The 16,703-nt window shown below is 49.3% G+C and overlaps 1 protein-coding gene across 1 annotated transcript; it reads left to right on the top strand.

The window, feature by feature from the left end:
- The first annotated feature begins 1,564 nt into the window (after positions 1-1,564).
- On the top strand, positions 1,565-3,339 carry RASL11A (RAS like family 11 member A). The gene is made up of 3 exons (XM_040543922.1): positions 1,565-1,728; positions 1,836-1,972; positions 2,474-3,339. Exons 1-3 carry the CDS (start codon positions 1,608-1,610, stop codon positions 2,924-2,926), a joined length of 711 nt encoding a protein of 236 aa, XP_040399856.1. The 5' UTR covers positions 1,565-1,607; the 3' UTR covers positions 2,927-3,339.
- Positions 3,340-16,703: the final 13,364 nt, after the last annotated feature.

Here is a 16,703-nt window from a genome sequence, read left to right as displayed (position 1 = left end):
CCAGAGACAAGCGGCGCATGACAATGGGAGAGGATGACAATAGCATGAACCTTTGGAAACCAAAAGCTTTTAGCGATGGAAGAAAATCTTGTTTACAAAAGGAAAACTGGCGTGACAGGGAGTGTTGGTGTAGAGATTTTAGAGGCAATCGCTTTCTGAGGGGAAAAATTGCCTCAATGTTCTTGTAGGGGCTCTTGGGCACCGGAGTAACACAAATAATACACAGCACTTCCTCCACAGCCTTAACTGAGGGTGTAAACTGCTGTGAATCATGTGTGACCAGCTAAAGATCCATGTGGCTTCTTTATTGGGTGGAAAAACTCTGGGATTTATGGGGCACAAGGGGAGAACTCAGTTGGGGCACAACTTTGGGGGGTGCTGGGTCCCTGCCCGCTGTGGGACTGAGCCCCTGGGAAGTGGGTGCTGTTCTGACCATCCTTGTGGTCTGTGGTGCCAGGGTTACTTACCCTGGGGACACTTTTGCTGTGGTAGAGCAGAGCTGGTGATGTTCTAGTGCGCTCATCCTGACTTTTCATGTCACTGGAGGTTTCCCAAGAAGTGCTGAGCAGGCATGGTTTTTGCCTGGACTTGGGGAGAAAGCAGGAGGGAGGGCAAGAGAAAGTAAAGAAAAACATGGCCTGTTGTCATCCCATGGAGCTGAGAGCTGTGCTCCACTGGAAAGGGATTGGACTAGGTGATCTTTCAAGGTCCCTTCCAATCCCTAACATTCTGTGAAAGGGGATGGAGAGTCTCAGTGCCCAGTGTGCAAAGGGTGCCTGTGAACGATGGGGAGCCTACAGCATCTCCCTTGGCACCAGCCTGCTCCCTGGCTGGCACCTCCGTGTTGTTTCCTGCTTCCTTGTGTTATCTCCCAGACAATAACAAAACCAAAGCATCCCCTAAATGAATTATTTCACTTGTAAACACTCACATGCTGGAGAAGCAGCACACCGCACAAGCGATTTTGCAGGAGCCAAGGCAACGGTTTGCACAGAGATGGGAGCGTGCACCCAGCTGTTAGCAGGCTTGAGGCTAATTTACCTGCTGGGCTGTGCGACCCTTTCCCTTTTCAAGTTTCCTCCACTCCTAAAAAGCGAAGGGCTTAATCCACACCCTGGGGGCTGATAGAGCGCTTCAGTTTCGGGGCTGGCTTGGGCTTGACCTGCAAGCTGGGCTTTCTACACCGACTGTAGAGGGATGTATCCAGCTACAGACCTGAGATCCAATCCCAAATCATTCCCCTTCTTTCATATATCCAGCTGTAGAGCTGAGATCCAAGCCCAAATCATTCCCCTCCTTTCCCATCTCCATCCCCGGCTGCAGGGATGACACATCCCGCGGGGTGAAGGTGCACCCCAAACCTAACCACAGCCCCCAAAACCTTCCTGGGGCAGTGCCGTGGGGTCCCACAGCTTGACCCAGAGCAGCGGGGGCCTTTGGGGAAGGAGGCGATGGAAGGATGGGGAAGGCGGGGAGAGGCGCCCGGGGGCCGGGCGCTGCAGCCGGGGCGGTGCCGCGCACGGAGCCGCGGCCGGAGCCTTTAAAAGGCGGCGGCTGAGGCCGAGCCGAGTCGGGCTGAGCCGAGCCGAGCCCAGCCGAGCCCCTCCATGCGCCTGCCGAGCATGTCGCAGCCCTTCCTGCTGGCGCCCATCGCCGAGTGCGCCCCGGGGCCGCCGGGCGGCGAGGTGCGGCTGGCCGTGCTGGGCGCCCGCGGCGTCGGCAAGAGCGGTGAGTGCGGGGCTGCTCCGCTCCGGGATGTCCCCGCCTGTCCCCTCCCTGTCCCCCCTTGTCGCCTTTTGTCCCTCCGTCCGTCCTAACGAGCCCCTCTCTTCCAGCTCTCATCGTGCGCTTCCTGACCAAGCGCTTCATCGGGGACTACGAGCCCAACACCGGCAGCCTCTACTCCCGCCTGGTGCGCCTGGATGGGGAGCACGTCGCCGTGCAGATCCAGGACACGCCGGGATGCCTCCAGGTACGGCCCCGCCGCCCCCCGCCCTAAAGCCCTGGGAACCGGGGGGGAAAAATCTCGGCGGCTCGCTCCGGAGCCGCCCCAAATCCTGGCAACAGCGGGCAGCGAAACAGGAGGCAGGTTTCGCTTCAAAATAAGGTTTGGGTCAAAAACCGTGAATTCTGCAGGGGCATGAGCTCGTGATTCTGGTAGGTTTAGCTTTCGGCCCTTTTTCCTAAGAAATAAAAAGCCCTGGGCTCTGCCTCGCTGCCTGGAGCTGGGCACGCTGCCGTCCAGCTGAGCATGGGATGCCCCGAGTTGTGCCTCGCTTCCTTAAATTAGATCAGTTCTCTGCCACTTGAGGGCTCAGCTTTTGAGCCTGTGTTTCCTAAAAGGGAATCAGCCAGGCTCGGTCCCCTAGGACAGAGCTCAGACCTCTCTGGACCCGTCTAACGGTGCTACCCGTGGCACAGGCGTTGTGCTGTCACAGCCCCATGTCAAAGCTCTGGCTCTGTCGTGCCGCAGGTGCAGGGGGACCGCGTGCAGGTGCTGGACTCGCTGTCGAGGTGCGTGAAGTGGGCAGAGGGCTTCCTCGTGGTCTACTCGATCACGGACTACGGCAGCTACCAAGCAGTCCGACCCCTCCATCAGCACATCCGCCAGCTCCACCCGGACGCCAGGACTCCCATCATCGTGGTGGGGAACAAAGCCGACCTCCTCCACGCCAGGCAAGTGCAGGCCAAAGAGGGACTGCAGCTGGCCAACGACCTGGGCAGCCTGTTTTTAGAGATCTCCACGAGCGAGAACTCCCAGGGTGTCTGCGACGTGTTCCAGTACCTCTGCAAGGAGGTCAGCAAGCTGCAGCACGCCGGCGGCGCGGACAGGCGGCGGGCATCCATCATCCCTCGGCCCCGATCCCCCAACATGCAGGATCTAAAGAGACGTTTCAAACAGGCTTTGTCTTCCAAAGTCAAGTAAAGCCTCCAGGGTGACCCAATAGACTCTCTATTTTTGTAAACTAGTTAACAAATTAAAAAAAAAATCTTTATTTTTGTACTAATGCCAAAAAAATGGAAGTAAGTATGTCAAAGCTTGCAGTTCCCTTGTTGTTCCCTTTTGTTTGGTCTTGTAGGGTTATTTTTCAAAAAAAAAAATAATAATAATGCTGCATAGCAACTGAATAGATGTGGTTGGAGAAAGGGTTTTTTGCCAGGAGGTTTTGATTTTTTTTTTTTTTTTTCTGTTTTGGGCTGGGATTTGCTGTTTTATTCTGCTGAAATGACTTTTTTTTGGGCCTCAGTTTTCTGCTTGTAAAATGGTGATGATGATGATGTAACCTGCCTTTATAAAATGCTTGGAAAGCCCTTGTTGGAAAGCTTTATATGGAAGGGGAAAACAAAAAACAAAAAAACAGCCTTATTAAACATGAAAACATGAAAAGAGAGACCTGCCTGTAAGAGTACTGCTTGTAATAGGATCTCTTTCCTCCTTCAGTGACTGCTGCTTTGCTTGCACCTGTCCCCACCCGAATGCTGACGAGCTGTTAGCAATGAGCTCTCATTTCTGACCCGCTGCTTTAGAGGTCTGTCCCACAGAGCCCTTAACGGGAGGGCTGAGCCTCTGCTGCACATCACCGTGGGACAAAGTGCTGAGCAATCCGCGGCTGAGATGTGTGTGGGATTGCTGCTGCTTTCTCTGGAGCCGTGTGATAGGAGGGACTGATGCGTAGGTTCCTTTAGAGAAAATAGCTATGTTTATGAGGAATCACATCTCCATCTTCCCCAGGGCAAATCTGTAGCCAGTCGGAAACGGGTCAGACTTTTTCCTCCCATTTTACGTCAGCTCTCCCACCCTACCAGAGTGTTGTTTTATTTATTTATTTATTTTTTATTAACGTTTGCTGGCTGTCTAAGCACAGAACGTGGGTTTTGCACTTCAGATCTGCCTCTGAAGTGCATGTGTTGTGCTGGTAAAAATAAAGCTCTGCTCCACGCTGAGCAGAAAACGTGGAAGTGGAGTAATCACTTGCTGCTGTCCCTGTTCCAACCTAACTCCGCTACGGGGGCAACGTGCACGATATGAATGCAGGTGTAAGGTCTGTATTTCTGCTCTTTAAGGGCCCTGTGGTGCCTAACACGGGGAACAGGAGGGCTGGAGGGACACAGCCCAACACCTACATGGGCAGACCCAAAGCAGGGCTGCAAATTAGGCTCAAACCTCTTGAGTTAATTACTGGAAGTGCCAAAGCACGCTGGCTGCCTGGACAAGGGATGTTAGTGGTTGAAATACATTGAAAATACTTCTTCAGCCTGAGAAGTGCTCTGCCAGGTCCACAACTCTGTCCTGGGGGCTTGAGGGGAGCGGGGGCATGCAGTTAACGGGGACAGATACCTTCATAGTGAGCTCAAAGTCACTGCATGGGACACACATTCGAAGGGGAATTTAAAAAATAACAACTGGGGCACCTAGGCAGCATTTCACTGTCCTGAAGTTGGGGAAAACAAACCGTTTTCAAGAAAAAACTCACTGTGTTCGCGTGTTGGTTACTTTTGAAACTGTGGCTGTTGTGGCTGGAAACGATGAAGCTTGATTCCCTACTTGAGCACCCAGTATGGGGTTTCACTGAGCGAGCTGCTAAAGGTGTTCAGCTCGTACATCTACAGCAAATACGCCCAGCACCAAGCCCTGGTGCCTGCTGACCGAGGGAAGCTGGAGCTGGGGATGGTGCTGGGGGCAGCTTGGGCAGGGGGTGGTTTCTTCCTAAGCCCTTCAGGAGCATGGCAGGTCTCAGCTTGGCCTTTCTCCACGATCAGAGGGAAGTATGAATCTGCCTCCTTCCTCCCACCACCTCCGCTGTGGAACAGAATCAAGCAATTTCCCCCGACAAGAAGGATGAGTGGGTTTTCAGAAGCGGGAACGTGTTGTGGCATCACACACTATTATGGCTGCTACTACATCAGCATCTCCCCCCCGTTGGGCTATTTTGTCTAGTTATCTCCCAGAAATGAAATCATCCAGCGATGCTTTAAGGTTTCATGAATTTTAAAATAGCTGCTGCCATCAACCAGCTCCGTGCGATTCTGTTCAGGAGCCACAGGTCCCTAGGTAGAGCTAGGATTATCTTCTTCGGGAGGTTTCATGGATGTCCTCCTCTCTTTTGGCTGTGGTTGAGTAATCCTGAACCCAGGCTGCTTCCTCACTGCCTCTTGGCACACATGGCACTCAGTTATATTTGTGTGTGTGTTTGGATACAGTTACATATTACAATATTATATTATACAGTTATATATTCACGGTTATATTTCTGTGGTGTGTTTGGATGGAGGACCATGGACAAGAGGGACCATGGACAAGAAAGACCACGGTGACCCTGTGGGCAATAACTGAGTGCCAGCTTTGGCCCGGGAGCAGAAGTGGCCAAGGCTTGGATGGAGGAACAACTAGAAACAAGTCCATATCCCATGCCCAGACCTCCAATAACACAATGTTAGTCCTGGTGGACTTCAATAGCTTTTGGTGGAACTGTTGGTTACTTAGGAAGGTCTGAACAGGTTCAGAATGAACTACCACCAGGGGGTGATGCTGCCTCAGTGCCCTGAGGTACCACACAACCCTCCAAAGAGCTGCCTCACAGAGATACCTCCGCAGTGACAGCCCCCAAAAGCTTGTTATGAGTTGGAGCATGGCTCACAAAACAGCAGCTCAGCTTCAGTTTTGGATAATTTGTGACAATTCAGACTTCCCAGAAAAACCCCACTGATTCTCAGCCTTGCTCATCCACTGTTCTCTTTCCACATATCTAAAGATAAGGAGAAATTAATTCCTTTTACTGAAAAAAAAAATAACTGGTTTAAGAGGCTTTCTTAATACATTCATTGCTTGACGCTCTTTACTAAAAGAAGCAGGATCAGGTATACAAATACATATCATACACTTGCTAGGCCAGTGTATATTGCGTAGCACAACCAGTTATACCCTATCTTCCTATCTTTTTCTTCCGAAAGAAAACTTAGGGTATAGAAAGCACCCGTTTCACTGACTTCATTTACAATTGAAAAGCAATGTAGCAAAGGGTCCTGCACCGTATTGCAAAGTAGCCGGGTCCTGCACCTGGAGCGCAACAACCCCAAGCAGCGCTACAGGCTGGGAGATGAGTGGTTGGAAAGCTGCCTGGCCGAGAAGGACCTGGGAGTATTGGTTGATAGTCGGCTGAATATGAGCCAGCAGTGTGCTCAGGTGGCCAAGAAGGCCAACAGCATCCTGGCTTGTATAAGAAGCAGCGTGGCCAGCAGGTCTAGGGAGGTGATTGTCCCCCTGTACTCGGCTCTGGTGAGGCCGCACCTCGAGTACTGTGTTCAGTTTTGGGCCCCTCGCTACAAGAAGGACATGGAGGTGCTCGAGAGAGTTCAGAGAAGGGCGACGAGGCTGGTGAGGGGTCTGGAGAACAAGTCTTACGAGGAGCGGCTGAGGGAGCTGGGATTGTTTAGCCTGGAGAAGAGGAGGCTCAGGGGAGACCTTATCGCTCTCTATAGGTACCTTAAAGGAGGCTGTAGAGAGGTGGGGGTTGGTCTATTCTCCCACATGCCTGGTGACAGGACGAGGGGGAATGGGCTCAAGTTGCGCCAGGGAGGTTTAGGTTGGATATTAGGAAGAACTTCTTTACCGAAAGGGTTGTTAGGCATTGGAATGGGCTGCCCAGGGAAGCGGTTGAGTCGCCATCCCTGGAGGTCTTTAAAAGACGTTTAGATGTAGTCCTTAGTGATATGGTTTAGTGGAGGTTTTGTTAGTGTTAGGACAGAGGTTGGACTAGATGATCTTGGAGGTCTCTTCCAACCTAGAGGATTCTGTGATTCTGAGATTCTGTGAAAGTTTGCACAATAATTTCAGAGCTCCAGAGATGTTACAACTGTGGTGTTTAGGATCACCCTTGTTTTGCTATCCACGTTTTCCTTCCTGGACTGGCATTGACCATCCACAAGAGAAATCCTCACCCAGAGGCCCTCAAGCTGTGAGATGCTGTGAATCAGCCTCTGCTTCAGACCCCACAGCATCCTCTGCCCTTTGCTGGGTAAGCACAGGTGCGAAGGGCTCTGCCCACGTGCCCGGGCTTGGTGAACCCTATTTCGCTGTTGATCTGTGCACAATCCTCCCATTAAAATGCATCTGCCCAGGAAATTGCGCAAGGTTATTTAATAGTTCAGCCTGCATTACTGGAAGCGGTAATTAATTCTTAAAGCTCGGATATTTCTCTTCCAAGGTATTTGGCTCTTTTCCCGTAACTAAAAACATCCTCTTCTCAGGTTTCAAACAGTCCTCGTAAACATTTCATAGTAATCCCCCCCCCCGCCTTGGGATGGTAAGCTAATATCAGTAAATATTGTTTCTGAGCACAGCTCTGGGAAGAGGGGACTGAGCCCCACTTGCTGGGGCAGCCAGGTGAACCACGAGCACCCTTCCTGTAGATGTGACCTCCTCCTCCTCCTGCAGACAAATCCCAGAACAAGCAAAACGGTGCTCTCAGCCCCAAAACCTTCCAGGGGCTTTAGGAACAAGGTTTGATCTGAACCATGCTCAGCAAGCAGACTTCACCTAGGAGGTGACCTGGCAAGAGCCCAAGGACTACAAGGGTGATGGAGACGTCACAGCAGCAGCAGCAGCATATCAGCAGCCCCCTAAGACCTGAAGCAGCTGAGGAGGTGTTGCAGGTGATCAGCACGGATGCGGAGATGCTGGATGGGGTAAAAGCAGGGGGGGTGCACTCAGCTGCAGGGAGGAAAAGGCCAGGCTGCCAGCCCTTTGGGGTCAACCCTGGGTCCTGCCCAGCATCCAGGAGTTGATAACAGCCTCTGGGAAAGCTTCCTCTATAGCAGGGTGAACATTTTTTCCCCTACCCAGCCCCTGTTTTGTGCAAACACCCCTGGTATCCTGTCCATGAGGAGGCAAGTCTGTGGTAGGGGCAAAGGTTTCTGAAAGCTGGTCTGGGGTTTAGACCTGAAGCACAGGCAGAAGGGACATTGGAGGATTTTATTCCAGAACTGTGATTTTTTTACCCTTTCTCTCACCCCAGTGTACAGAGGCTAAAAAAAAAAAAAAAAAAAGAGTTTTATTTGGGTATATTGCATCCTTCAAAGTCTCCCATACAAGCGGCAATGTCCCTGCAGATTAAGAGTGCTTAAAACACAGCATTGGTCAAGAGGGAATTTTTCCATCTGTCCGTGGTGTTTTAAAAGAGCTCCAAAAGGACAGTTTTGTGGGTTTTGCACAACAAAATGAAAGGCTTTGGCATTTATTTAGAGAGTGAGGGTGAGCTACTGCACCTGCTCTGTGCTAGGGGCTCCCCATCACTTGTCCAGCCTGGGGAGAAAGGGGCTGCATCATTTTAAGGGTGGATTTGAGAAAAGGCTGGTGCTTCTGGTGTGAGCAGGTCCAATTTTGTGGGTGGGTTTGTCTGCATTTACCTTTAAACAGGTATCAGCACAGGACTGATTTCTCCTTAAAAGGCTATATAAAAAGTCAGATTTGAAGTTTTACGTAGTTTTCTGGCACATAGCAAATGCAGCCTGACTTCTGGAGTCCCTTTGGTGTTTAAATAGGGATACAAATACACAAGGTAGCCCGAGTCTCACATGCCTGTCTCATGTCAATGATCTTGGCGTAGAAGAGCCCATCTGGAATTAAGGGCTACTGGTAGGAGGCAGAGGCCAGTGCTAATTCAGGCTTGTACCTTGAAGATAAAATATGCAGCTGGTTGTTGAGGTGCCTGCTAATTTTAGCTCTGGTTCTGAATAATGAAATAGGATTATTAGTCTGATGCAAAACTGTCCATATTTCTTATGCAAAATTGCTGTCTCAGTAGTGAAGCAGCCTACTTTGATTTGCTTAGATACTAAGGAACAGTGGACAATAAATATGCATGCAATTAGACTAATTTGAGTGAATAAAGAGAGGTATTGCCTGATATATCTAAAATTCCAAGAATTCATGCATAAGATGCAATGAATTTTTTTCCCCATCTTTTGATTGTTTCAGGGATTTCTGAGCAAGCTTGCTTAGAAGATGTTATAGTCCATTTGCTTTTGTTAATGAGATGTTCAGATAAAAAGCTGGTAAAATATAAGCAAGATCTGAAGCAGAACTGAGTCATTTTAACCTGGGCAATGAGCTGTCTTGCTGCCTGCATCATCCTCTTGCACAGTAAGGGGAAAACACTGGAGTAAACTAGAACCTCCATGTGTCCACCTCCATGCAGACACAGCAGAGGAGATGTAAGTGTGGTCATTTCTGCTCTCTGCCACCTGGACCCACACTGTGCTGCACAGACAAGTGCTTCCAAGCTGCCTTCCACCTTTCTGCAAAGGAAACCAATAATTATGAAAGCTTCTTAGGAAAGCAGCTCACGTGCAGGTAACACCATGCTCTATCTTTCACCGTTTGTGCCCTCCCTGGTCTTCACCATCCTTCTAACTCAGTCACAAGGCTTTCCTTGGGCATCCATCCTAAATCCCTGAGGCTGTGCCTATGCAGCCAGCTGGGAGAGACCTCAGCATTGCATGCCGGGAGGTGTGATATGAGGTTGTGGAGGTGTTTCAGAGTGCAAAGCTTGATGGGGCCCTGTTAAATTTCTGCTGGCAGGAACCTAACATCAACCTCTTCATGCTGCCCTTTGGGGACAACTTGTAGGATTGAGCTATTCCCAGAGAAATGCCTCAGCTTGGAGGGAGCTGGTTGGGGCCAACCAAGGTAGACTTGTCAGCTGGAGTGCATGGTCAGAGGTGCTCCGTAGAGGTCTACTCCATGACCCTCCTTCAGGCCCTAAATAGACAAACCTGATCATTGCAGCAAAGACCAAGGTCTAGCTGTACAGCTTGCCATTGATTTGAAGAGTGTGGCTCTTTTTTTTTGTCAGACTGACCAAACCCATCTCCTGGGATCTTTAGGTCCTGACTGTCTTGTCAGCACTCCAGCAGACCTTCTCCAGTTTCTCAGTGACTTGTTGAAGTGGGGGTGCCAACATGGGACAATGCTCCTGGGGCAGCCTCACTGACATGAGATAGAGTGGGAATAACAACTACCAGCCACACAGTCTGCCAGCCACACTGGTCCTCATGCAGACCCAGTATATGGTTTGCCTCTCTCTCAGTAAAAGCCCACTAAAGTCTCCTATTAAATCTCAGGTCGTTTCCATCAGGGCTGTTACGCAGCCATTAGGATGCCATCTCACACCAGAGCATAGGGTTGCTCTGACCCCGTTGCAGAACTTTGCCCTGCTCCTGTTGAACTCCGTTGGTCAACTTTCTGTTGACCCAGACCCCAAGTTTCTCAAAGTCCCTCTGGTCAGAAGCTCTACCAGCTATGCCAAATGGAGATGGAAGTTGTCTCTTCTAATCTATTATCTGCAAATGGGCTGAAAGTGTCCTCTCTGTCATCGGCTTGGTGACTGATGAAAATATAGAACAATATCAGCTCATGTATCATTCTCTGGGGTCCTCTGTTCATCACTGGCTGCCAGATGGCCCATCACAACATTGATTACTGTTCTTTGACCTAATGATCCAGCTAATTTTCAGTCCATCTAACAGCTTATTCATCCAACCCATATTTGTTCAGTTTTTGCAAAGTGGGAGACTTTCCAGTTGTCAGAGCTGTCCCTGTGACTTTCTGGTGATGGACTGGAGCCATACAGTCACATCAGCACCCTCTGGTGAATTCCATCTGGTCACCTGGATTTGAATACTTACAGCTTCTCTAGGTAGACCCTCATTTGTTGCTCCTCCCAGTGTTTGTCCCTCTCCTTCGCAAGTCATTGTGCACAAGTGAAGGTCTAGCAGTAGGCTTTGCCAATGAAAACTTATGCAAAAAAGGCATTGAATAATTTAGTCTTTTGCTTATCGTCTGTCAGTGTGTTGAGTCATCCTTTCATTAGTAGACCCACAGTTTCTCCAAATTGCCTCTTTCTGCTAACACATTTAGAACATCCCTTCATGTTTCTCTTTGTCCCCAGCCAGGGTTAGCTCCAGCTGGGCTTTGGCCTTCTGATTTCATCCCAGGATGAATAAACAGTGCTTGCATGCTCCTTTTTGTTGCTTTCTCATGCTTCCACTTGCTGTAAACTCTTGTTTTGCATTTCAGTTCACTGAGAAGATACTTGCTTAGTATCAACAAACACACTCCCGGTCTTTCTGCACAAGTGGATGGTTTATTCCTGAGCTCTCATTTTCACACATACACCTTGCCCCATGCCATGGTTGTTACTTGCTGACCTCCCATGCCTTTGGCTGGGCTTAGCTGCCAGCCTAAATCCTACCTCATTTTTGAGAGCCACAGGCTTAGATCTGAGGAGCCTTCCTGCCCTTGGGCATTTCCCCAGCTCAGCTTCTCCCTGTGGGACTTGTCTTCTCTCCTTCACATGTCAGCTGTAGAGACGACAAGGAGCAATGGATTTAAGCTGCAGCACAGGGGTTTAGGCTGAAATTGAAAATTCTTCGTAAGAGTCTGGACAGTTAACAATGGAAAAGGAGCCCAGGAATACCATAAAACCTCGCCCTTCCGAATTTTAAGAATAATCTATAGATATATACCAAAATAATAATAATAAAAAAAAAGGCAGCAAGGGTAGCTGTTCTGGGGCTGGTGGCAAAGGAAGTTGGACAAGTTTCTGAGCCCTGCTCAAGCCTGTTTTACTATGACTTCCGTGTGCTGCCTACATTGTTCATCTGTGAGTCTCTGCTCTTTTCAGCTCCTTTTTCCATGGCCATGTCCTCAGGAGTCCTCCCCAACTCTCCCATTTTCCAGCACCCTTCCCCAGACTGTGGGGGCAGCTGCTCTGGGGCGAACCACCCTGATGCACACAGCTGCCCTCGGGCCTCCTTGTACCTTCTAGTGCTGCCACCCCACACGGGCAGGAGCTGCCCCCACCTGCACTTCCATCCTTCTCTTCCTGGAAAGCAGCAGCACTCAGCAGCTCTTCACTTCAGTCGGTGCTTCTCTGGGAAAAACAGTGACATCTAACCAGACTTACAAGAGCAGCCCAGGTCTGAAGTGCTCATGGAGAACTATAAACAAGCTGGCATGAACACAGTGCTACTGTCTTTTCTGAGCCCTCCTGCAGTTTAGGTTTAGCAGCCGAGGATCTAGACGCTCTCTGCCACCTTGAGTCACACATGTGGCAATAGCATCTGTCCTAGTTAATTCAGGGCAGATGTGATAAAAGCAAAATGAACCCTCTATATCTCTTATCAAGACCAATGTATTTGTTGGTGAGCTTCTGCAATCTGCAGCTTCACAGCTCTTCTAAAGTAGTTTATAAAAGTATTAACCTATGGGTGTTCCTTTTTTGGTTTTATTTCCCAGTGAATACTCTGAATTTGCTACAAAACTGCACGCAAGGTGGGATCTCATTTTGGGATGGTATTCTGCATGCTACGAATGGTGAGGGAAAGGAAGATGATGTTTCTTTTATAGGGTGAGTACTCTATATAGAACAGCATGCACTCAAGCAGGGAAGTTAGGGACCTGCTACACAACTGCTGTAACAGCGTACAGCACTTAAACAGCATTTAAAACTGGTAAACTTCAGGACATGCAGAAACACGTGGAAAGATTGCCTGAAGTGAAAAGAAACATGGAAGACTTACGTTTTTTCCTTTCTGTTCCTGACCGTTAGCTCTGTACAATCTATCTACCAGCAGATAGACTGAAAGAAGATTTATTGCTGACAGACAGGAGCTCACAGTGTCTCTCCTGCCTAAATAATAAAAATAGATTTGTGTAGCTATTGCTGCCTGCCCTCGAGAAAATGCAGCTTTCCTCAACACAAACCCTTCACAAAGGCAAGCCAGACATCTTTTCTTATTCATTTTTTTTTTCTAAATTATTTCTAAATGTTATACATTTTTGTGTTCACAAAGTCCTATGGCGTGACTTTTACTTAAAAACCTTGGCTGCTAGAGATGAATCTCTGCTGCCATTCACAGAACACTTCTAGCCTTCAAGCTTGAAAAGAAAAGTGATGGGCTATGATCTAATGTGACCTCGAGGTCCAGAGAAAGAAAAGGCACCCTTGAGCTCCAAATCATATTTTTCAAATCATATGATTGTTAAATCATTCCGCTGATGTGAAGACAGAATTCAAAAGGAGTGACAATGGCTCGTGGTGATTTCTCCCTTCTGCAGCTTTTCTGTATTTGAAGGAAATGGGGAAAGTGTAGGAAGCAGAAGTCTTTGGTTCACAAAACCCTGGGAGCTGAGGCTCCTGAGAGGACCCTCCTGGGAGCTCCAAGCAGAGGCTGGAGGCAGAATGCCCTGGCATATTTGGGGGGGGTGGAGCAGGAACTGCATGGAAGACAGCACTGGGTGGGACTGAAGTATGTCCAGTTTATGTTGTATTGTATTAGGAGATCTTTCCGTTAAAAAATAGACATATTTTAAAGTGTTTTTGTTGTTGTTGTTGTTGTTTTTTAAGTGATTCTATGGAAACAAAACAAAACAAACAAACAAACAAACAAAAACAACTGCTGTACAAAGTAAGAATCCTGGTCAGCCATCCTGCACCCTTGCTCACAGGGAAGAGGACTCCAGTTAAAAATCACAAAATCATCAGCTGTCCTGAGCTGGAAGGGACCCACAAGGATCATCAATTCCAGCTCCTGACTCCACACAGGACCACCCAAAAACCAAACCATGTGTCTGACAGCATTGTCCAAATGTTCCTTGAACTCCAGCAGGCTCAGTGCCTTGACCACTGCCCTGGGGAGCCTGTCCCAGTGCCCGACCACCCTCTGGGTGCAGAACCTTTCCCTAACACCCAGCCTGACCCTCCCCTGTCCCAGCTCCATGCCGTTCCCTCGGGTCCTGTCGCTGTCCCCAGAGAGCAGAGCTCAGCGCCTGCCCCTCCGCTCCCCTCGTGAGGGAGCTGCAGGCCGCCATGAGGCCTCCCCTCAGCCTGCTCTGCTCTGAGCTGAACAAACCAACAGACCTCAGCCGCTCCTCGTATGTCTTCCTCTCCAGACCATTTACAATCTTTGCAGCCCTCCTTTGGACACTCTGATAGTTTTATGTCCTTCATATGTTGTGGCACCCAGAACTGCACACAGTGCTTGAGGTGAGGCCACACCAGCACATGCTCCTTGTTTTGCAACTGTTGCTGACCAGAAGCAGGAGGTGGACATAGCGGCTGGAAGGGCAGTGGGGCAGGCAGAGGTTGGTCCTTGCAGTCTCCCTACCAAGAAATCCCAGCAGAGGACGTGAAGTAATTTCTGCTGTGCTTAGGAAAAGGAACGGCTGGTTACTGTTCATCATCCAGCTTGTTTTCCTGTTGGACTTTTCCTCCTCCAGGATTACTGAGATGCTTGATTCATCCCTTATGCTCAGAGGAAATGTTGCTCACTGGGGATTTGGACAGCTTTGTTCAATCTTCCTAGGGTTGTTCATGTAAGCTTGAGCAAGCTGTTACTAGCAACATCTATAATTTGAACCAGGCCCTTGTCACTATCAATCAAAACCTGTCAGAGGATTGTGCTCAGCAAGATTAGGCAGCCGAGGAAGGAAACCTGCAGGAAGCAGAAACCTTGTGGCCATGAGCCTTAGCTTGGTGGCATGTGGGCATTACTCCTGTCTCCTAAAACCAGCTCAATGAGCACCACAGTGATCAATGACATGGGAACAACATGGGAGGCTCTTACGCTGTGGCCAGCGGGGTCCATGCCCACCACAAATTTGTAATACTCAGTAAAGCCTTTCTGAGCCTTATTTGCCTGTGCCAGGCTAACACCCAGCACAGAAGTCACAAAGCACATGGGGAATCAGGCTGAGCTCATACGAGCACAGGAGGCTCAGGGGCGACCTTATCGCACTCTACAGGTACCTTAAAGGAGGCTGTAGGGAGGTGGGGGTTGGTCTATTCTCCCACATGCCTGGTGACAGGACGAGGGGGAATGGGCTCAAGTTGTGCCAGGGGAGGTTTAGGTTGGATATTAGGAAGAACTTCTTTACTGAAAGGGTTGTTAGGCATTGGAATAGGCTGCCCAGGGAAGTGGTTGAGTCACCATCCCTGGAGGGATTTAAAAGACATTTAGATGTAGAGCTTAGTGATAAAGTTTAGTGGAGGACTTGTTAGTGTTAGGTCAGAGGTTGGACTGGGTGATCTTGGAGGTCTCTTCCAACCTAGACGATTCTGTGATTCTGTGAAAAATGCAAGCTGTTTTTTTTTTCTCTTTTCCAGCATATAAGGAATAAATATTCTCATCTTGTAAGCATTATGCTGGCAGTGCATAACTATACTGTATTTCTTTGTGTGTAATATTGTTCTGTTAAATGTCTATGTATGCACAAGGATTTCACTTGAGCTCCCCACCAAGTAGAGGCACTGGCTCCAGGCCTGCCAAGAACTAACTCCTGGTCCCTGTGGTGGGGCGCAGGACATCACCCTCTCCTCCTGTCCTTCCCCAGTGAGCTACTGGGGTGGTGGTTTTGTTGCTTGCTGTGGAGCCTGATGTTTTTTCTATCTGGAGCTGCTGGGTCAGCAGGTAATTGGGATTGTCTCTGCTGCAGCAGCCCACACGTGTGATGGATGACCCAGCCACATGGGAAGGCTGTGCTTCTGTCCTCAGGTCACCCCTTTCTCACCCTTCCTGAGGGAAGGTGTCTGGAGGGGCAGCATCCAGCAGCCTTCTGGAAGGGAGAAATGATTGCACCATCCTCCACATGATCACACCTGCTGGGGACACTGAGGTTTGGGAATTGCCAGCTTCACTTGGACCTTCTTGCTCTGGTCCCACACACCTCCCTTGAAGTGTTGGGTGATGTTTATTTTTTCTTCAGAAGCATTAGGCAGACTTAAACACAGTTTCTCCAACTCATGTGTGCTTGACCCCCTCCTCCAGAGCCTTCTCTGATAAACACAGCTGCTTCTTGGTTTTGGCAGGGCCTTTTCTTTGCATGTCCTGGAGCCCAGACTTTCCTCTTTCTGTTAGTAGCACCTGGTTTGCTTTGCTTTGCCCTCCAGAAACTTCTGCTGGTCAGATGAGGAGGGAATGTGAGTAACTTGCTTGTTTAAATTCCAGCTTCCCATGGATTATTTTGTAGGCACCACTCAAGTTGCAGCTGGATTGTGGTGGCTTTTAAGTGCTACAAGATTTTGGCAGCACGGCTGCTGATGCTCAGCTGCGCAACTGAGATGGTGAAGCTGAGAGAGAGAGTGGGATAAGTTGGGAAATGATGCCGTGGGCTGTTTCACCATTCCTTCCCTGCAGAGGCAAACACCACTTAACCTCCCACCTCATTTCTTCACTCATCTGCCCACTGCAGAAACCCTGCAAGGACATCACAGGTGATGAGTGGTTCGGTGAAAAACTTCTTCAGTTCAGGAGCTCCTCTCTGCTGTCTTCTGCTGACTCAGTTGCTGCCAAGAGCAAGTGCTGATGATGGCACCAGCGACCACAGCCATGGGGGTGTACCAGTTCCTGGCATTCTCCACCCCCAGTACTGCATCCTTACACATGCGTTGGGGAAGATGCTTGACACAAACATTTTCCACTTAAAGCAATAAAACAGACTCTTGATGACATTATTTGTCAAGCAGCTGCAGATAAACAGAACATTTTTTTTTTTTCCCTCCAGAAGCAGTGCTACACTTTATTTTCCTCCCAGCAGACCCAAGTGTACCCCACACCAGCACTGCGTTCAGTGCCCTGGGAGCCAAGGGTGCTGGGGCATGGAGGGTGTGATTAGTGCCATCACAGATGTCCTGGGAAATAAC

This window comes from Cygnus olor, chromosome 1 (assembly GCF_009769625.2).
Source record: "Cygnus olor isolate bCygOlo1 chromosome 1, bCygOlo1.pri.v2, whole genome shotgun sequence".
Lineage (NCBI taxonomy): Eukaryota > Metazoa > Chordata > Aves > Anseriformes > Anatidae > Cygnus > Cygnus olor.
The sequence above is the reverse complement of the archived record's forward strand: the minus strand, read 5'-3'. Positions and strand labels throughout refer to the sequence as shown.